The sequence below is a fragment of the Hipposideros armiger genome, unplaced genomic scaffold, assembly GCF_001890085.2.
Source record: "Hipposideros armiger isolate ML-2016 unplaced genomic scaffold, ASM189008v1 scaffold_663, whole genome shotgun sequence".
In the NCBI taxonomy this organism is placed as follows: Eukaryota; Metazoa; Chordata; class Mammalia; order Chiroptera; family Hipposideridae; genus Hipposideros; species Hipposideros armiger.
The window spans coordinates 506,574-529,846 of record NW_017732013.1 but is presented as its reverse complement, the minus strand read 5'-3'; the positions used below and the strand labels follow the sequence as shown (position 1 = coordinate 529,846).

Below are 23,273 nucleotides of genomic sequence, written 5' to 3'. Positions count from 1 at the left end.
GTGGTATTAGCACTTCCTCGGTTTGTCACCAAGGAGCCCAGAGATTTTCATATCCCATTAGTCTTTACAGGTAACTTGAAGTAGCATTTTGGTCACCATCACTGCTCTGAAATTATCGTAGCCATTAGACTTGACAGTAGGGGTGGCATAACACATTTTTACTTAATGTGTTGATAAAAGAAAGGAAGTAGATTACTTCATCACAAATTTGTTTAAAGTTTTTTTTGAAAACTGATTTTCAATATATTTGCCTTCTGTTGTAATCTCATGTATTTTATCTAATGCATTTAAAAATAGTATACTGAAATGAGGTTTATAGACTTCACCATACTGCCAAAAGGGACCAGGGTATAAAGCTTGAGAATTGCTAAAATAGAGGTTCAGATAAGTCAAAAATATTGTCCAATTTGCTGAAATCAAGAATTGAATCCAGGTCTGGGTAACTGACTACAGAAGCTACAGATCCTTTTCCAGGACCAAAGGAAAATGGAGGGAGGATGTATTGTGAGAGGGCTCTGACTCTGACCAAGCTCAGATGGTTAACAGAAATAAGGCTGGGGTGGAGGGTGGTTGAAGGGATTGATTTTACTACCATCTAAGTGACATAAGTTCCCAGAGGTGTATTCTCACAATAGAATACAACATAACAATGGGAATGAATGACCTATTACTACACATAGTAACTTGGATGGATCTCACAGACATGTTGAATAAAAGAATCTGGACACAAAAGCATCCAGACCATATGATCCTAGTTAGATAAACTCCAAGAACTGTAAAGCTAATATATGGGGACAGGAATGAAAACAATGGCTGTCTATGGGATGTGGGGATTAACTGGAAGGGGGCACAAGAACTGTTTCTGGTTATGGAATGTACCAGTTCTTGATTGGATGGTGATTACCCAGGTGTATACATTTATTAAAATTCAAATAACACACGTTCTGTGCATTTCATTATATATGCATAAATCTTAAATGGAAAATAATAATGATCATAACTGCTATTTCTATTTTACTGGTGGACCAATGAAGAGAGAAATTAAATAAAGAGGTCCTTATTGTCTAATCCTTTTGCTGTGATGTGAGTTGGAAAAGAGGTAGGTAAGTGTGACCAGATCAGTGGTTTCTGTATGGGAAATTTATCATTCAAATCCTTCCAAATGTCTATTTACTGCACTCAGAATTAAATCATTGTCCTACAAGTAGAATGACTAAATAAATTGTGTTATAGACAAAGGAACACTATTTAACAATTAGAGTAAATGAACTACAAGTACATACTAAACATGTTTGAATCTCACAAAGTAATTCTGAGCATAACAATCTAGATATAAAGGAGAACATAGTGTATGATTCCATTTATATGAAGTATAAAATAGGCAAAATAATCTATGGAGTTAGAAATAAGAATAGTGGTTACCCTTGGGGAAATGATGATGGAAGAGGACATGGGGGCCTTCTGGGATATTGGTTGTATTGTGTTTACTGGTCTGGGAGCTGGTCACACTGGTGTTTTCTTTGCAATTAAAATAATGGCATAAAGTACCAAAACAGTTAAGGCTTATACCTAAAAGTAAGGGTTCTGAGTTACACAATTGTGTTCTATGTAAATGGCACCCTCCAGAGTTGTGCAATACTATAGCACTCCTTGGAAGCTGGTTGTCCCTGAATCAAATTCACTGCATCTCCCTGACATGGAGATTGAATCTGATATTGTCGCCAATGCCATGGCACCATCTCTGGGGCATTTCCACATGCAAGAGAACCATGTTCCCACTTACTCAGGGTCCTGTACAGAGCCTCCCACACAGTGGAATCTCTCCGGCACGGTTTTCCAGTCTTTAGCCATTTTTACCATGGCACCTGCGTCAAGGACCCCATAGCCAAAGAGGTGATTAAACTCCAGGCCAACCCCATTCCGTCGCCACTGATGAACCTCATCATGAAGCTGGTTCCGTTTGGAGGTGAGCACAGTCAGATGCTGCATGTCTCTCCAGGTCAGACCCAGGCTAGATACCGGAAGCAGAGAGAGTTTGAGAACAAGGGCAAGGGGGAGGGAGAGAGAGGGAGAGAGACACAATTACTAAGATAGGACAAAGGCCCCTTGTAAGATTTTGGAACATCTATGAATTCCCAAGTCAAGGGAGGATTTTCACACACTATTTAGCACCATTATATACTAGGTCAGACAAATAAGTTTGCAAACTCATCCTAGGAAATGTGCTACCTACCTTGCTGCTGAATATAACTATGGTCACCTTTGAAGTACTCCCCTTGGGAAGCTATGCACTGACGCCAGCACCTAGTCCACCCTTCTAAGCAATTTTGGAGCTCTTTCTGGAACGGTCATCAGAGCTGTCATTGTATGACACTTGTTGTCCTGAATATCATCAAAATATCTTTCTTTCAATATTTCCTTTATCTTCATGTAAAGAAAAAAGTCATTAGGGGCCAGATCAGGTGAGTAGGGAGGGTGTTCCAATACAGTTATTCGTTTACTGGCTGAAATCTCCCTCACAGCCAGTGCCATGTGAGCTGGTGCATTGTCATGATCAAGAGCCATGAATTGTTGGCAAAAAGTTCAGGTCGTCTAACTTTTTCATGCAGCCTTTTCAGCACTTCCAAATAGTAAACTTGGTTAACTGTCTGTCTAGTTGGTACAAATTCATAATGAATAATCCCTCTGATATCAAAAAGGTTAGCAGCATCATTGCAACAAGTTCATGAACTTAAGTGTCCGACCTCATATATGTCAATTTAACAAACTTGCCTATTTTACTTAAATTTATTTCAAATGTGCATTCTAACACACATACTGGAATGACTAAAGTGAAAAAGACTGACAATACCAAATGTTGACAAAAATGTGGAGCAACTGGAACTCACATACTTTGTTGATGGGAGTGTAAGTTATTGCAACTACTTTGGAAAACTATTTAGTTGTGTCTTCTAATGTTGTCCATATGTTTAAGCTATGGTCCAGAATTTCCATTTCTAGGTATGTATCCAACAAAAATATGTGTATATATTCACCAGACATATGTACTAGAATGCACACATGCCTAAACTGTCCCGTCTAAAGGCCCATCTAAAGGCCCATTTAAAGTAAAATGAATAAACCAGTTGAGATGTATTTATAGAATGTGGAATACTATATAATAATAATGAATGAACTACAGCTACTCTGAATAATATGGGTGGATCTCACAAACAGAATGTTGACCTACAGAAGCCAGACACTGAAGAGAACATATTGTATGAGGGTCAATTGATTTGAAGTATAAAAACAGGCAAAACTAATTTATGCTGTTAGAAGTCATGTTAGTGTTAGTGACTGGAAGGGGACACAAGGAGGCTTCTGGTGCTGACAGTGCTCTGATTCTTGATCTGGGAATTGGCTACATTGGTGTGTTCCCTTTGTGAAAACAAGGCTGTTAGTTCTTCAAGGGCAGAGAAAATATCTTCAGCATATTTGTATCCCCTGTGCCCAGGGCAGCCCTTGGCATACTGTTTATTCAGTGAATAAACAAGTCTGCTTGCAAATGCCATTGCCTTTGGGAAATTAGTATCTAATGTTACTCAGTGCCTGTGTTTTTCAAACTATAAGTCATGACCCATTTGTGTACTATGAAATCAACTTATTGTACAGGTTACCTACCTGAGATGCACATTAAAATCCCACTGCCCAGGTCACTCCTCAGACCAATTAAATCAGACTCTCAGGGAGTGGGACCCAGGCATTGGAAATTGTTAATACTTCCTGGGGCATTCCACTAGATAGCTAAGCTTGAGAACCAGTGCTTTAATGGATTGCATTATCATTAAAAAAATGCATAGAATAGAATAGAAAAGGATAACAGTATACATTGCATGTAATATGGACAACTATTTTTTCATGGAAATTTGTGTGTGTGTGTGTGTGTGTGTGTGTGTGTGTGTGTTTGTGGTGTTGGGTTGTAACGCAAAATTTATGTATCACTGAGAGGCATGGTCAAAAAAGTTGGAAAAACCCTGCACTATATTCTCTTCAGAAGTCAAATAATTCAAAGGACTAGCAACAACATAACTCATTTGATAAAATTTCAAAACATGCAGTGCTTATTGGTCTGAAGCTTTGAATCAGAGCCAAAAGATGCTAATGATTCATATGCTCTTGAAATGTAGACCTTCGTATTTTAAGGAGAAAGTTTCAACGAAGGCCAATGATTATTTGAGAAAATTAAGAGCATATCTTGGACACATGGTCCCTAGGACCCAAGTGAATGGTGTGAAACTTCCTGAAGTTGATTATGAACTAAAGCTCAGTGTTTTGCTGGAATGGGATTCTGAATTAATTAATCACAGAAGGGCATATGGTTAACAAATAAAGGACTTTGAGGTGATCTGAGAACTGCCAGGCAGTTCTCTCATCTTTGCTAGGGGTCTGCCACAAAAATGTGCTATGCTTCCCAACATGTGGAGGAGGACCCTCTCAGATGTTTCTCCACGGACTTATTCTCATGGGGTCCATGAGACAGACAGAGAGAGAGCATGTGTCAGAAAAAGGATTTTCTCACTTCTGAAATAAATCAGACCATAGTTCATACTCAGCGTAATTGAGTTTGTGACACTGTTTGGCCAGCCATTTGCATATGTCAAAAAGTAAAACTGTGTCTCTTTTAGTTCCCTTTTCTGAGCAATTTCAGAACTGACAGACTACACTATTGTATATTGTGGGTATTTCATCAACCTACTTCAAGCTTTAATCCTACCATAGCAGCTCAAGAATCTTAGGTAATACCTCTTAAATAATAAAAAATAAATTTATAAAGTGTCTATTAATACAATATAAAGGTCACTGTGTTTGGTGTTATAGGACAAGTAAGGTGATATAGTCTTTCTTGTTCTCAAATATTTTATATAATAACATACTTGGGAAAAAAGATACATCGTTGTGGAAAAGTACTGCACAATGAAGTGATTCCATGAATGTCTACTGAGTGCCTACCACGTCTGGGCACTGTGCTAATTCTGGGCATGTAGTAGGAAGGTCTCTGCCCTCTCAGAGCCTATTCCTTGGGTGACAGACAGACAACTCAATATTTCAAAAGGGACAAAACCCAATGAGGTATCACTCACACCTATTAGAATAGTTATTATAAAAAAGACAGGGTTAATGAATGCTGGGCAGGGATGTGGAGAAAAGGAGCACTCATGCCCAGTTGGTGGGATTATAAACTGGTGCAGCTGCTATGGAAAGCAGTAGGGAGGTCCCTCAAAAAGTTAAAAATAGAACTATTGTATGACTAAGCAATTCTATTACTGGAGATATTTCCAAAGGAAACAAAAAAATGTTAACTTGGAAAGATATCTGCACCCCCATGTTTATAGCAGCATTATTTACAATTGCCAAGACTTGGAAACAATATAAGTGTTCATCAATGGATAAATAGATAAAGAAGTTTTTGTATGTAATATATAATATACAATATACACTTTATATATATATATAATGGAATATTATTCAGTCATATAAAACAAGGAAATCCTGCCATTTGCAAGAACATAGATGAACCTCAAGCACATTAGCTGAGTGAAATAAGTCAGACAAAGAAAGACAATACTGTAGGACCTCACTTACATGAACAAAACAAATGAAGAAACAAAAACTCATAGACACAGACAATAGTTTAGTGGTTACCAGAGGATAAGGGGGGAGCGGGGTGGTAGATGAGGATAAAAGGGATCAAATATATGGTGATGGAAGAAGACCTGACTCTGGGTGGTGAACACACAATATGATATATAGATGATGTATTACAGAATTGTACACTTGAAACCTATGTAGCTTTACTAACAATTATCACCCCAATAAACTTTAATTTAAAAAAAGAAGAAAGAAAAAGAAAACCAAACCCAAACTCATAGAAAAAGATATAAGATTTGTTGTTGTCAAAGGTAGGGGTGCGGGGAGGAGAAATTGGAAGAAGGTGGTCGAAAGGTACAAACTTCCGGTTATAAGATAAATAAGTACTAGGGATGTAATGTACAACATAATGATGACTATAGTTAACATTGTTGTTAAATATATATATATATATATATATATATATATATATATGTTAGAATATATATGTAAAGTTCTCAGCACAAGGAAAAGACTTTTTTTTTGTTTTTTTCTCTTTATTGTATCTATATGAGATGAGGGAAGTTAATTAAACATATTGTGGTAAGCATTTCACAAAATATATAATTCAAACTGTTATTATGCCATACACCTTATGCTGTACAGTGCTGTATGTCATTATAACTCGAAAAACTGGAAAAAAAATAAATAGGGAAAGCTGTCATGAACAGGGAGCTATCGTGTTGAGGAAGCCAACAGTGGAGCTCCTGTCTTATCCCACCAAGGGGCTCTCAGACTGTGGTCCTCAAGTCCCCTACATCAGAACCATGTGGGGGCTAGTTGACAAATGTAGATTCCTGGCCTCAGCCAACCCCAGCTCTCCTGAGTCAGCGTTTTGAAAGTTGTGAGCCTGAGAATTTCCTCTTAGGATAACTCCCAAGATGATTCTTGAGTGCACAAATGTTTGAGAACATTGGTCTAAGATGGTGGTTCTCAACCTTGGCTGCACATGTGAATCAAATGTTAAAAAAATAATGATGTCAGATAGGACCCAGAGATGTTGACTTCATGCACTTGTCCAAACATCTTGTATTTCCAATATACAGCCAAAAGCTTGGGGAAAGCTGGTCCAGGGGAGAGGTTCCTAACTTCCTGGGCAGCACTGGGGATATTTGTTAAAATTACAGTTTTCCAGGCACTCTCTTGGAGGTTTTGAGTCTGTAGACCTGGATGAGTTTGGATATCTGTTTTTAAAAAGCACTCTAGTGATTTCCATTATCAGGAAAATTGAGAAACTTTGGTCCAGGGGGTCAACAAGTTTTTTTGGAAGCAGCATTTTTAAGCCAAGGTCAAAGGGATGAGTAGGAATGACTGAGTGAAAAGACAGGGACGGGGAGGGTTCTAGGGGAGAGAGGAATCTGGAAGGAAGGATCTAGAGGTGGGAGAAGGCAAGCATCGTGCAGGTGATAAGTTTAAAAATGGACAGGAGGTCAGCAGCCCTGAGTGTGACAGGAAGGGAGAGCCAGGAATTATACAGCAGGAGATGATGACAGGGTGTTCACCCACATCAGTACACCGGGACTTTACCTCAGTGACAGCCAGAAAGGCAGAGTGACCAGGGAGAATGAAATTGAGAAGTGTGGGACTGGAAGGCAGGACCGCACTAGTCAGAGGCTGCTGCAGATGCTGGCCCAGACGTGACCATAAGGAACATGGCCTTACTCAAGGCCATGCATGAATAAGTCCCAAATTATCAACAAAAACTGTTACATTCATGCACCTAGCTCTAATCACTAGTAGGCATCTGTGATGGTCCAGGGATAAATGTGTAATTGTTAGTAGACTGGTCTTAGGCCACTCAGGGTAGACCAGCTGGTTCTTGGTTCAGAGAGAGTACCCATAGAGATCAAAGTGGGACACAGGGTTCTAGAGGAGATGGATGGTGGTTACGTTTTCAGATGGAGAGGCCAGGGCTCCAAAGAAAGAGGTCACTCAGGACACTGTGGAGAAAATCCTGGACACTGTGGCAGAAGTCTTGAGAAGGAGAGTGCAGGGCTCTAGAAAAGTGAGTCCGAAGCCCAGGAAGAGGCTGGTCTTGTATGGCTAAAAGAGGACTCTTCACCAGGGAGACTTACGAAGGGCTGTTTCCTAAACCACCTAAAGTAGGTCCTAGTGAGCGTATTAACATACTTATGATTGTTCACCTATTAATATTTGTATAATTGGCAGAACTGGGTCTCCTATAGAGTCCTACACTAGCCAAAACTTATAGTAGGCTTATCAACTTTTTGCTAAGAATAAAGTATGAAACACTGACTTTTTTTGAGTTTCTTGTTTGTGAGGATTGCCCCTCACCATTGTCTTTCAGAGTTCTTCTATTTATGATATCAAATTCTCCTGGACCCAATTAACATTTTCCTCTTAATGATCAAGACAGCAAAGGGAATTTAAGGAGAGAACATGCATCTTTAGAGAACTTGGAAACCTAAATGTTTTAAAGAAGTTGCAGTGTTATGATTGGAAGAATGATTTCTACTAACGACTCTTAAATTCTAGAAGCAAACAGAATTTTAATCCGTCTACATACTGGATACGATCTTTATCTGAACAGAGTAAGGTGTGTGAACCTGAGCAAGTAGCTTCATTGCCCTGGGCCTGGTGCTTTTCATGCAGAAGAAAAGATATTTGGAGTAGTGAAAGATCCATTTGTTTTCTTTCAGCTCTAAAATTCAGAGTCTATTCTCTACATGCTGACAGGATTAAAAAACAATTTCAAAGTTTTGGATTATTTCCAGTCTGAGAAAAACAATGCATTTGTAAGTCAAGCTGGAGTTTTCTTCACAGTCCCCATTTGCCTAACTCCTAGAAACTATGAGAGAAAATCTAGTTTACATGACACCCTGGTATGGATGTGGTATGCAAAACCTTATCTTGAAGAAATTGAAACCTGATTTTGGGCATCACTTTTGAGGAAGAGCCAATTCATTCACTGTGGCCCTTTGTCCTGGGCAGAATGAGTGGTGATACCCTCAGCCCAGATGGCGACTTTTCTAAGTCCCACAGTTGGTCCAAGGGAAGACCCTGGAGTTGGAGCCCAGGCTCCTTAGGGTTTAAATCCCAGCTCTGGTATTCTCCAACTGTATGACTTTGGACAAGTTACTTTAATAACCTGAGCCTCAGGGTTCCCATCTATGAAATAGGGATAAGGCCTTAGAGGCTTGTTGTAGGGTGTAAACGTAGATCACCATGTGAAAAGTAACTAGCACTGTAATAGACACTCAATAAAGAGGTTATTATTATTAATAATAAAATCTATCTCATATTGAGCAGTGATGTTAGAAGAGAATAGACACTATGTCCCAGGTAAAGTATTGGTTACAATATTTATAAGTAAATGAATGTTTTCAGCTTTAAGGAACATTCAATCCTAAAATCTACACATATCCAATTAAAAATACACTTTCTAAAGGCATAATATTTTTGAAGTAGGCTTAAAATGTCCAGGAAATCTTGAGAGACTTCTTGATGATCTAACTTTCTATTTTTTGGATAAGACAATAGAGATCCAGAGGAGGTGAGTGATTGCCCACTTAGTTGTTGAAAGACACTAGCTGTTCTCTCCCTCCTATCAATCTTCTTTCTTTCCTTATTAAGAAAACTTCAATTTTATTCAGAACGGCAATGTTATCAGTTATGAAAATTTATTTCCCAGCCTCCCTTGCTGTATGGGGATGGTCATGTGACAGTTCTGGTCAATGAGAAATAAGCAGAAATAAGCGCCACTGGATGGGGCTTTTTGGAAAAACCTTTAAACAGGGCTGACTCAGCTGGTGGAATTCTTTATTGCCTTTGCTCTTCCCCCTTTCCTGCCTGAAATGTAAACAGGATGGCTGGCGCTCCAGTAGCATCTATAGAACATGAAGTGGCAGGGCAGAAATCCAGAAAGAACTGGAGTCCCTGATTCATGGTGGCACCCCTATACTTGCCCTGGGCTCCTTACCTCTGTATTATCTTTCACGTGACAGAAAAACACCACATTTCCCTCTTGGTTTAACTATTGTTATTGGATTTTCTGTTTTCAGTTTTGATCTAATAACAGCACCTAATCAGAGGCCGAGTCTAGATATTCACATTCTTCACAATGGCACCCTGATTCATAGGTTCATAGAGCCATTGTCTTACTGAGTACCACACACTCTAGTCCACAGACCAGCAATGGGCTGGCTGCTTATGTAATACCTGGAATGGTGTTGAAAAGACAAACTCCTGGGCCATCCATCCTTAAGAATTTGTATTCAGTGATTCTTGGCTGAGACTTGGGAATCTATCATTTTCAAAACTCCCTCCAGTGCTCAACTTCACTAGTTATCAGGAAAATAGGAATTAAAACTACAATGTGATTCCACTGCACACCTATAAGCATGGCTAAAGTGTGGATGACTGACAATACCAAAAATTGACAAGGATATGAAACAATTGTTACTCTTATACACTACTGGAGGGAGTGTCAATGGGTACATCCACTTTGGAAAACTACTTGACAGTATCGACTAGAGCTGCACATATGTATACCCCTGACTCTGCATAATGACTCTCTAGTAAACACCCCACAGAAATGCATCCATAGCTTCACATGTAGAAGAATTTTTATAGCAATATTACTCATAATAGTCCCAGAGTGGAAACAACCCAAATGTCAATTTATGCAATGGAGTAATATTCCATATTGAGTATGAATGACCTATAACCACACACAACCTCATAGAGGAATCTCAGATTCTCAGAGCAAAAGAGCACAGACTAGTACTTAGGTAATGGTCTGCTTCTTGATTTAGGTGATGGTTACATAGATCTGTTAGCCTTGTAAGAAATCATTGTGCTATACCTAATATTTGTACATTTTTCTCAGTGTCTATTATATTTGATTAAAAGCTTATATTTAAAAAATCCATCCCCTGGAAGGTAAGTTTTGGAAACACTGTTCTAGTTCAATATGGGCCACTTTATTACAAATGGATTTCTTAAGTCAAAAATTTGCCTCTTTGTGATATCTACCTCTCAAACCTAGCTCAGCCCTCTAGAACCATGCAGAAAACCTGAGTCATGGAAAGAACACAACATATTTGAAGGTGGCAGTCACCCCACTAAAGAAATCCTTTGAAATTTCTCCAATATTGGTCACACTGGGAAATGTGAGCAATATTCCATGTGACCCAAGGAGTCACTTTCAAGCATTGGGCAGAAAAGTACTTTATGAGATTGAACAACAAGTGGTGACTGGGCAGGAGAGAGGAAGTGTTTCCTTTTTGTCCCTGGAGTTATGGGCGTGATAGTTTTCCCTCTTTCATGGTCCTGATGGACATACATTTTGACAGGAAACTTTGTTCAGTGCTTTCAAATTGCTTTGTAAACTTTTCTTATTGAGCCTCTGAGTGGGAAAGAGCCCTCAACTGCAGCACACACTTCACTGAGGACTCCCAGTTGCCTTGTCTCAAGATAAAGAGAGAAGAGCAGTAGGAACTGTTCATGGAGAATTTTCCTTCCTCTTCCCTCTGGGCTTTCTCTTGGGTTATTTCATGCTGATCAGTGGTTTTAACTGCTGCCCCTTTGCCCACAGATGCAGAAAGCCAGAGGTACCTCAGAGTTGGCTTTCCTAGGTGTGGTTCTTAGCCAATGATGGCCAGCACTGGAACATGGCAGCCCAGCTCCTGTGCCTTGAGGTAGAACAATCTCTGAGGCATAATTTATATTCCAGAATTCTCCATGGGATCAGGCTGAACAGTTTCATATTCAGGAAATGCACATAATCTGTGAGTAAGTTTTGGTGTCTTTTTAATAGGACAGTAGGCTCTGTGTATAAATAGGAATTCTTTGACCAGTGTCCATGTCCTGGTACTCTAAAATTTCCACCTGTCTTTTGTTAGAAGAATCAAATTTTGGCCTGATCCAAAGACAGGAGTACCTCCCAACTTGGGACCTTATCTTTAAAAGGTAGATAATTATGCCTTTCCTGCTTGAAGGCAGAGGGATGAACTAGGTAAACATTTAAAGTACCTTCATATTCTAGGAATCAACTCTTGCCTCCTTTGCAAATCAGAAAATGCACTGCATATGTGGAGAGAGACAAGTGGAGCTGCCTGGAGATTTGATGCTAGGAGCTCCGGTTGCCTAGTAACAGCTGAGAGGTATGGGATGGGGACTCAACTCTGCTTTCCCAGGAGCCTGAATCCAACTTCTCACAAATTGCTGGTGCTGCATTGTCAGACAACCCCCTACATAGCAGGCATTTGTACTCACACTGAGAGCAGGGGCCTGAAGCCCATATGTTCATTGCTCAAACACAAGGCCAGCTTCTGGCTTGCATTGAAAGAATATAGAGTAGCAGTGGGCAAGTGCCTTGGCTGATGCTCACATCCAAGGTGTGCCCAGCAGTAGTGATATGCGGCCTCTCTGTGGGATGGTGAGAACAGAGAATATGGTCTCCTCTTATCCGTGGCTTGGGAGGTTTCCCAGTAAAGCCCACTTCTTGGTCTATACTGCATGATTTTGCCCATCTTGTCTCAGTGTTAAAAAGTGAATTCACTTTATAAGTTAACAAATCTTGAGTGGGAGCACCCTGTTTGTCACATGGGGTTCTGAAATATCTTGCAAGATACCCAGCTTGGCAATGGTTTTCCTTCATTTAGTTGATTGTATTACTGGAGTAAAATAGCCAAGGGATCCACAGAGGATAAAAGGAAGTTTTTATGAAGAAAAAATATCTACATGCCCCTATTTAGTATCTGAGTAAGCAGCTATGTGCAGTTGGGTGTTGGGGTCTTGTGCTCTCCTAGAGATATAGTTTTGTGGTGTGTGTGTGTGTGTGTGTGTGTGTGTGTGTGTGTGTGTGTCTTAGAGCTGATGGTTCATTTAGAAAAGCCCACCGAAGTTCATTGATGCTGACTGTGCACAGGCTCTCACGCCCGCTTTTGTTTTCATGGACACCTGGTATTGGATGGAGAGACATGTTAGTCCACTCCACAGAGCTGGCCCTTGGCCTTGTGCTGGAAACATACTTAGCCTCTAAAGCCAGTGCAAACACTCCAGCTGCCTCAGGAGCAGCTGCAGATGTCCCGGAATGCCTCAGAGTGCAGTTGCCATACAAATCCGTGGTTGCCTGAAAGGGAAGATATTGAGTAATGAGTGAATAAGCCACGCTATTTTGAACCCCCAAACAATATGGAGCAGAGGACTATTCATTTCTTTAACTTAAACTCTACCTTGTTCTGAAGAAGATTAAGATGAAGGTAAGAATAAGCTCAGCACCCATATATTATCTATTTTGCCATATATTTTATCTGAGCTTCCTAGTAGCCCAGGCAAAAAGCATCCACAAGACAAAGAAAAAAGTAATTGTTCAGAGACACATATCTGCAGCTATTCCACAGATTAGAAAGATTTATTTCTTGGATCCTAAAAGGAAACAAGATAGGTGGAAAGTGACAAGTCATTACCACCACCATAGGCAATGCGATGGTGAGTTTTGTGACTTGGGATCAGATTTCAGAAAGCCCAAGGGCCATTGCATCCACGCTTTCCCTTCAGGAAGGAAATAATGGCATTTCAAAAAAGGGAAGAATAAACATGCTCAGTTAAATAAAGCTTGCCTAGAAGGAGAGGCCATTAAAAAAATGTTTCTCTACATATAAAATTCATAGAGGGATTCTGAGACATGTTGAGCCAAAATAACCAATATGTGAGTGATCACCTCCACAACTCTTCTTAAGGGGGAAGATCTTCTTACTGATCAAACAAGTTTTAAAGAACTTGCACAAAGAGATAAACATCATTTTCAATGTTTGTAAGAGTCAGGTTTTCATTAAAATCATGTATGAACCACAGAAATGATCCTTCCTCTGTCTGTAGGATGATCAAGTGGACCTAGTATTTTGAGGAGCAAAGTATCAGGGAGGTTTAACGGCATGTGTTCGGGGAAAGTTACAATATTCAGAGGGAACTCCAGGCCCTTTCCCAGCCCAAGTAGAAAGATAGTTATACATAAGGTTGAGGACAAAGTGACACTATTGGGAGGCCCTTGGGGCTGGGAATGGAGCTTCTAGGTGGAGGAGAGAAGCTTTCCAAACAGAACAGGACTGGGGCCTCTTCCACTTATCCTTTTCTGCTCTGCGCTTCTCCCTTTCTGCCTGTACTGCTCATAGGATAAAAGGGACTTAAGTCACCTTCTGCTTGGTAGGAGCTGGCACAGTCTCCATCTTCCTCAAGACCAAGAGGGGAGTCCAGGAGGGCTCATGGTGGGAGTCAGGCCAAAGTCTGTATCTCCTGTGGTAAAGGGATCATCTGGCTCATGTGAGAGCCTGGCCAGCTTGCCAAAGTGGAACCCAGGTGGGAACTTGGAGTGGAAGCACTGGTTGGTAATGATTTCGTTCCGAGTTCCTGCCCTCCTCTCTTGGGAAGCTGCGGCTGAGGTGAGTAGATAGTCAGGATGTAACTAACTCAGCAGGACTTTTGAACCATCTACTTAAATTCCTGGCTTGGAGGTCTGAGGAATGGCCCATATGTGAGTGAAATACCCGGAGAGAGGAAGAGATCCCAAAAGGTTCATTATACTCTACAGATATATATTTCTAAGGGACTTGAAAAATTCGCCATTATACCTCATTGCCCAGGAAGGAGGAACTGCTCAGAAAAGTGCAATAAATAATTGAAGACTGTGATTCTTAATCTTTTAGTTTTCTCATTGATACATTTTAATCTATAATCAAAACCACTACTCTTTCCCTGAGAAAATATATGTGTGTGCCCAATTTTGGGAGGTTTATGGACCCAGAAATGCCCATCCATGGATGCAATTTTTTAATTACTGTAATACATGGATGGGTTCTTGGCTCAGATTGGGGTAGTGATGTGATGCCTCAGTTCTTAACATTAGTTCTCTTTATAAGTGATCTGCCAGGGTAGCTTCTTGATAAACTGGAGTTTGTCATTCTTTCTAAACCAAAACAATAAACAAGAAAGACAGTCTATGGAAAATGAGCTGGAAGAGGGTCATCATGTCCTTGCTTTCAATTTGCACATCATACATAGGCTTCTGCTTTGATAACAAAGTATTATCACGCTTGGAAGAGAAAGGATCTCCCTTCAAAACACGCTCTGACTTTTTAGGAAAGGGGGAGCTCCCTTTCCTCCTGTGATGTCACAGTATCGCGGATGACGTCACACTGTCCGAGCATTCCACAGCCTCACAGAGGGCCAGCGGCCACTCACCACTCCAGCCTCGGGGTTCCTCTTCCTGCCGTTGCTGAAGGTGGAGGCCAAGGTGGAGGAGCAGCTCTCATCGTACAAGGCCGTCCTGCCGTCGTTGATGGCAGAGTTGATGGAGATGGTCCACATGCTGGAGGCGTAGCCGTCGCAGTTGCAGTCGTCGTAGCTGCCGCCGTCTCCAGAGGCCCACACATAGATGCTGCCTTTGCCCCCTCGACCCTGGGGGAGGACAGGAGAGATGCCACCAACGCCCACGCCCATGAGTGCCAGGGGCTGCAAGGGGGTTCCTCCTCGAGGGTGGGGGTCCCACCCAGGGAGGGTCAGGCTGTGGGCTGCATCAGCCGCTCAACAAAATGACTGATTCAGTTCTGTCTGCCCGTGAATCCCACTATCCTTCTGGTAGGGTACCGTGAGTAATTATTATTATTATTTTTTTTTAGGAAGGATTCTATGTAAAATTTACAATTTACAATTTAAGCTGGGGATAATGAGATGAGAAAGGCTAGAAGAATCTCCGTGAAATATACAAATGAACAACTTTTAAAAAACTATAAAGCTAGTAAGTACATCCTCATGGTAAAAAGTCAAAGTGTTTGGAAAGGAAAATTAAAAAAAAATATCCCCCTAAGCGTAATCACTATAATCCAATTCTTATGTAAGTATACATATATGTTTATACTTAGCTATATAAGATAGAAAGATATATATTATATATAATAGTTATAAATCATTTATATGTAAATTTACATTATATGTAAATATTTTAGGTATAAAATACACATTTTACTCCAAAATATATAAATATTACAGATTATATAGGTATAAAAACATATGCATATATACATGTATATATACATATGTATAATATGAATGTGTACATATATGCATGTGTACATATACACAAATACACATATGTATACATAGGTATACAAGGTCTGACAAGTTTGGGAACTTGTTGCAACAATGTTACTAACCTTTTTTGATATCAGAGGGATTGATTATTCATTATGAATTTGTACCAGCTGAACAAACAGTTAACCAAGTTTACTATTTGGAAGTGCTGAAAAGGCTGTGTGAAAATTTAGACGACCAGAATTTTTTGCCAATAATTCATGGCTCTTGCATCACGACAATACACCAGCTCACACGGCACTGTCTGTGAGGGAGATTTTAGTCAGTAAACAACTGTATTGGAACCCCTTCCCTACTCAACCTGATCTGGCCCCTAATGACTTCTTTCTTTACCCTAAGATAAAGGAAATATTGAAAGGAAGACATTTTGATGACATTCAGGACATCAAGAGTAATACAACGACAGCTCTGATGGTCATTCCAGAAAAAGAGTTCCAAAATTGCTTTGAAGGGTGGACTACGTGCTGGTGTCGGTGCATAGCTTCCCAAGGGGAGTACTTCAAAGGTGACCATAATGATATTCAACAATGAGTTATATAGCACTTTTTCTAGGATGAGTTCGCGAACTTAATTGTCCAACCTCGTATGTGTATATGTATATGTACATGTATATATGTGCCTATGACACACACATATATATATATATATATATATATATATATATAACCCAATTGGATCTTACTAGAATTCTTTTAAACACAATGTTATATGACATTTTACTTGTAGAAGAGAACACCAAATATAGAAGAAAGCCTAATATGATCAAGCAAAAAACATAGAGCAAAAATAACTTTAAACACATAATATATGCATGATTTTATTACCAACTAATAATTAGTTATAAATGGCAAGCTTAGTCATATATACCTAAGTTAGCATTGCTTTTCTGCTCAATGTTCTTAGTTTTTTGAACAGAACTTTTTCTTTTCCCTTTCCGCCTTTTAGGAGTATTCTCTCCACCCAGGAGTGACCATTCCTTCTGGTTTTCTATGTTGTGACCCGGAGTGCAGTAGGGCTGGGGCTACTCTGTTTTCCCTTGTGGGCTGGAGAAAGAGCAGCGATGCAGTGTGGGAGGTGAGCGACAGGTGTACAACCTCCCCTTTCTCCACAGCCTGTCCCAGACCATTTGGTAACCCTCTAGGGGCCAGAAGGCAAATAGAATCTGTGGCAGAATAAATCTGTCCCTGCATGGCCACCAGGGGTCCATGGTCCTGACTCAGTGGCTTAAGGGGGGAGATACCAGAAGGAAGGGAGATTACTGGATTAACTGCAAGGTCTCTTTGCCTCCTGACCATGAGAAATGACATTTCAATTGCTTCTAACAGGACCTGGAGTTAATTAGTTCATGATTGATTGAATTGGCACGTCAACAAAGATTTATTTATTTAGCCACTAATCTGAGAACTGTCTTTAGCATCTTGGTAAATCTATACTGGAAAACTAGCAACTTCTCTCAGAAACCAGGACAGAGAGGGAAATGAATCATCCTTACAGGGGGTGGGGTAAAGGATCACATTCTCAAATAGACTCAGATGTGGGCTCATTGCCAAGAAATGTCACCCTCTGAAAGTGAAACAGATGTGAATCAGGGTAAATGGGTGAGGCCCACCATCTGTGGAACTTTCCCCTGAACTAGTTCACAAGTGGGCTGCTAGTGAGATGAAGCAACGCTGAAAGGAAATCAATGCTGAAAGCGTTCTTGCCTTGGTGTAGGAGTGTGGTAATTGTGACTAATATTTCAGGGTTCCCTGCATTCATGCCCCTTGATAATATGACTTTGCAGTCCTGCCCACCAAGAGGAGGGGTCTATTTCTCACCCCTTGAATCTGGGCCGGCCTTCCTGTCTTGCTCTGGACAACAGAGTGTGGTGGAAAGGAACATTGTATCAGTTCTGAGCATAGGTCTCAAGAAGTCCTATTCACTTCTCTCTCTCTCTGAGGCCTCTGTTGCACTGTGGCAACCAGTCCAAGGTTGCCTGCTAGTTGACCACAGACAGAGCACAGTCAAATTCACTGCCCCAACTCACAACCAACAATTGCCAGACACACAAGGGAGGCCATTCTGGACCAGCCTGTAGCTAATCCTCCAGCTGACCACAGATGCATGAGTGAGGCCTGCGGAGATTATCTACGGCTGGTCCAGATCAGCAGAACAACCCAGATGAACTGCAGACCATGAGCAAACATAAATGGTTGTTATTTTAAGCTACAGAGTTTTGGGGCAATTTGTTATGTGGCCTAGTTCACTGATACACAGAGAGCAACTGTCAGCCTGTTTCTGAAGAGTAAGCAACAAACATTAGTTTAGTATTGGAGTGTAAGACTTGCCCACAAGGGTACTTTTATTCTTAGGAACATTAAGCTTCATTTTCCTAAGCAAGATAGAACATATGAGGCAATAATAATTATATCCTAGAAGAACTGCCTTGTACATCTTACTCCTCAAACCTTTGGAATTTTAAAACAGCAAAATAACCTTTGGACTGGGCCTAAAGCAACATTGTATCTCAAACAACTGTTTGCAAAGATAACAAGAAAGCAGATATTAGGACTACCTGACTAAAAATGAAAGCAATTTTTTAGAATTAGCATCACTATGTTAGCTTATCTGCACATATAGAAATTCCTTTCTTCTATTGATGTAATTGTTCCCCTTCCCTTTCTCATAAATTCCCCCTTGCCTTTTCCTCCTAATCAGAATACTTTGGGTTTCTGCCTGAATCAGTGCTTCCTAAATAGCTAGCTTTGCTTTTGGATCTTAAATAAATAAATACTGTTGCCTCTTACCTTGGCCTTTTATTTTTAGGTTAACACTGTTAAAACGATGCCCAAGATCCAGTTCTGCCCCACCCCTAGCTTCACCTGAACAGGAACTGGGCAGCACCCAAAACAACTGTGACTCACATTCAAACAATAATCAGCTGGAGGATGCAACAGAAGGAACTATTAGGATGATAGTCATAGCAAGCACTTCTGTGGCACTTACTGTATGTCGGGGACTGCTCTAAGTGCTTTACTTTTATTAACCAGCTGAATCCACACAGCAGTTCCTATGCAGTAGCACTATTCACACGAGCCACATGAAGGATAAAATACTTAGGAAGAAACTCAATAAACTAAAACAAACAAACAAACAAAAAGGCAAGTCCTAAATAAAACAACTTTGAAATTCCATGGGAGCTAGAGATGACTTCACTAACAGGAAGGACACATCAACACATCATGTTGTTGGATAGAAAGACAGCATCACAGAGAGGTCAATTTTCCCCAAGTTAATTTATACATTTAACATGATCCAAATAAATATTCTGTATCAATCAAGATTCAGCCAGGCAAACATTGCCATATGGGCAGTACACCAGAAGGAATTTGATCCAGGGAACAAGTGGAAAAGAAGAACCAAAAATCCAAGTGGGGCATGGGAAGTCACTCAGAGATTAAATCGAGAGGGGATGGCCCAGGAACCTGCACTGCGAGCAGCAGCCGGGCCCACGAGGGTGGTCTGTCTGCGGGGGATCTCCTGCCCTTATTCTGCAGTGCATGCTCAGAAAATAGAATGGCAGTCAGACCTGCCTGCACTGTTGACATTGGAATTGCCTGTTTCCCTTCTATGATCCCTACCATTATTTTTTTATTGAGGTGTAATTGACATGCAATATTATTATTTAAATTAAAAAAATTTTTTTTTAAATTGGGGAATTGGGGAAGGAGAACAGCCAAGTTGTTGTCCTTCAATCTTAGTTGTGGAGGGTGCAGTTAGCTCAGCTCCAAGTCCAGTCACCATCCAGCCACCCGTGGGCAGCTCGCGGTCGCTCGTTTCAAGGTGCCGTGTTCAATCTTAGTTGCAGGTGGGCATAGCCCACCATCCCATGCAAGAGTCGAACTGACAACCTTGTTGCTAAGAGTACACATTCTAACCACTGAGCCATCCAGCCGCCCATCGGCAGCTCAGGGCATCTCAGCTCAAGGTGCCATGTTCAATCTTAGTTGCAGGTGGGCATAGCCCACCATCCCATGTAGGAGTCCAACTGGCAACCTTGTTGTTAGGAGCATCAGCTGAGCCATCCTGCCACCTGTTGGCAGCTCAGGGGCAGCTCAGCTTGGGTGCAGCTCACTGGCCCATATGGGAATTGAACCAGCGACCCTGTTGCTCAGAGCTCACACTCTTAACCAACTGAGCCACTCGGTTGGCCCCATATTATTTAATTTTTTTGAAGAAGGCAAGTGCATTTAGATGAAATTAATTGCACATGGTGCAATTCTATTTTGAATTCTGTCTTTGAGCCAATCTTTTGGAGTTTAGCAGTATTAATACTTCTCCATAAAGTTTACACCAAAGGAGAACTTTTCACCCTGTCACTATTGACAGTACTTAACTACTATGGTTGCCAACCAGGGGTAATTTTTTCGCCTAGGGGCCATTTGGCATTGTTGAAGACAATTTTGGTGGCTACAACTCTGTGCACATGTATACTACTGCCATTTAGCCAGTAAAGGCCAGGAATGCTACTAAACTTTTACAATTCATAAGACAGGACCCTCATATCCCCCACAACAAAGAATGATCTGGCCCAAAGTATCAATAGTGCCAAGGCTGAGAAACTCCTCTAACCAATTGGCAAAGGGCAAGGAGTTGGAACTCACCAGGTTTTAGGGCATAGCCTAAGGCAGCCTCTCATAAGCCCAATATTTCTTAAAAGTTCATGCAGATTTTGTATTGTGTTCATAACATTAAAATGTTACAAATTGCTTACCATCAGCCTAGGTAAAGTTCCAGCTTAGAGACAGGTGCTATGGTTCTTTGTGTTCCCAGCAAATCACTTATATCCCAGGAGGTGAAAACCCCACTTTGAGAAGCTCTGGGCTAAAGTGAGTCAGCATCTCTATCCTAACCAATGCGCAGTGACCTGGGCTGATGAACAGACTAGGGCCTGGCCCTGTGGCATTATCTGCAGATGCCGGTGAGGCCAGCCTTTTGGTGCTACTTGCCCTTTGCTAAACACTAAACTATATTCAGTTTCATTTTCCAGTCACCTTGACATCTTAATACAACATTGATAGACTTTTAAAAAGTTATTGTAGTTTTTATTAATGAAAATTATATTCATTGTAGAATCATTGGAATATAGACTATGAAGAAGAAAATAAAAATCCTTTATAACCTTATACGACTAGAAAATCACTGGTTATATTTTGCAGATTCCTGGCAGTTGTATATACAAATGGAAAAGTATAAGAACAGCCTTAAGAATGAAACTGGGGGGCCGGCCGAGTGGCGCGATGGTTAAGAACTCGCTTGGGATGCCAGAGGGCCCCGGTTCGGATCCCACATTTGAGGGCCAGTGACACTGCCCTCTACAGCTAAGATGCTGAACAACAGCTCAACCTGGAGCTGGGCTGCCGTGGGTCGCCGGCGACGGCGTGGGCTGCAGCCCCTGTGGCAGTGGGTTGCCATGGGCTACCGTCTGTAGCCAGCAGCCAGCGTGAGCGGCCAGCAGCCAGCGTGAGTGGCCAGCAGCCGCAGTGAGCGGCCGTCCAGAAGCCGGCGACTGATCTGCCTCGCCAGAGAAGAGCGCAATGATGGTGCCAACTTGGGCCAGTGAAGCAACGTCCTCCACAACTAGACTGAAGAACAAAACGACAGCAACTTGTCTGTTCCCCTCCCCCGAATTCCCCAGTACTGTTCCCATCCCCCCAATTCCCCAATAAAAAAAATCTTTAAAAAAAAAAAAGAAGAATGAAACTGGGATCATAAGATATAGCTACTTTTGTGGTCCTGCTTAAAATGTATTTCTCACTATCTTATAAACATTTTCTCATATAATTAAAAATAGCCACTCCATAATTTATTTACTCCTTTTCTTCAACATAAATGGAGGTCTATTTCTAGGTTTTAAAGTGCTGCAATGAACATCATTTTATATATGTCTTTTTATCTCTATTTATTTCCTCAGGCAGAGTTTCTAAAAAAGGCAATCTTGGGTGACAAAGAATAAATGTTTGAAGATTCTTGGTCCATATTGACATGTTATTGCTCTTTAAAAAGCTTGTTAATTTATATTTTCACCAGCAGTGCATAAGAAAGAAACATTCAGCCCATCTGGTTCAAAATTTAGAATCATTAAAAAAAAAAAGTTTTGCCAACTTGGTGGGCAAATATGTTACCTCATTGTTTGGAGTTATGTATTTTTTTCCCACTACTAGTTGAAATTTTTTTTTTTGTATCTTTACTGCTCATTGGTGTTCTTGCTTTATGAATAGCTTAGCAAAGCACCAAGACTCCTGCTTTGCCAGATATTTCTAGCTGCCCATATATTTTCTCATTGTGGTTGGGTGGGGTCTTGTAAACAATTTTAATCAATGAGTTATGAGTAGGAATGACTGAGGCAGAGTATAATTTCTAGGCTGAACCATTTACTGGTCAGTGCCAGATGCTGCCCAGTTCTCTATTTCCCTCTGCACGGTGACCGGCAATGTTCCTGATCCCTGAGAGACGGTGATGAGCGAAGCCCGCTGCTGACCATGATGGATGTGTAGTTGAATAAGAAATGTTTGTGGGTGAAGCCTCTGAGCTTTGGGGGCTGCTTGTTACCACAGCATGATGTAGCCTTTCCTGACTGATACAATTCATTCTGTTCACTTCCATTTAGGTTATATCAGATAGAGCACTTTAGAGAAATCTCTGTGTATTGCAGTCCCTGGAATTTTTATTTCAAACCACAAGTAGCCATTTGTATAAAATTAAAACATTGCTTTTTTCACTTATCCCTAGATGTATATTCATACTCTTACAACTTAATCACCTACTGAATTGCTTTTTATTTCTTTAATGCGAATAAAAACCTTTTAATTTGAAAGCGATTAAGTACCACACAAGTAAGGTGAATAGTATAAATGACTCCCCATGTGTCCATTACTCAGCTTTAACAATGACCAGACTTGCAGAGTTTTTAGAGATTTTATGTAATGATATTCATTACTCTCTTTTTTGTTAAATATTTTCTCTTCGCGTTTACGTTTAGGAAGTTTCTCTTTGCCACAAAATCAGTAATTGACTTATATTTTCATACAGCTGTTTCATGTTTTCATGTTATCTACTTCTTTTCTGTACGTGGGGTGTTAGAGGTGGTGGCGAAGTCACACAGGGCCTTAAGTAGGAGCAATGGGTGAACGGATCATCCTGAAAGGCGCCGGGCTTACTTTCAGAGAACTGCTGGCCACAACTAAAGGGGTTGGCCCCAATTTATGTTTCTTCAAAAACAAATGCTGAGATTAGGAATTGGGAGCAGGTAGTTAATTTTGAGGGAGGTGAGCTAAGGAAGCACTAGTGATAAATGGGGGAGGGTGAGACAGGGAAGGGAGAAAATACAACCAAGAGTGAACTGATGAGGGCCGGCCGAGTGGCACGTTGGTTAAGAGCTGGCTTGGGACGCCAGAGGGCCCCAGTTCAGATCCCACATATGAGGGCCAGTGACACTGCCCTCTACAGCTAAG

General features: G+C 40.8%; 1 protein-coding gene across 1 annotated transcript in view; it reads right to left on the bottom strand.

Moving 5' to 3' along the window:
• The window catches only part of PCSK2 (proprotein convertase subtilisin/kexin type 2), a 294,044-nt gene that overhangs the window by 12,925 nt on the left and 257,846 nt on the right, over positions 1–23,273 (bottom strand). Inside the window, exons 9-11 of the mRNA XM_019626211.1 lie at positions 14,872–15,087; positions 12,663–12,763; positions 1,784–2,011 (exon numbers count right to left, since the gene is read on the bottom strand). Of these exons, the coding sequence (XP_019481756.1) occupies positions 1,784–2,011; positions 12,663–12,763; positions 14,872–15,087 (545 nt within the window). The remainder of the gene's footprint in view (positions 1–1,783; positions 2,012–12,662; positions 12,764–14,871; positions 15,088–23,273) is intronic.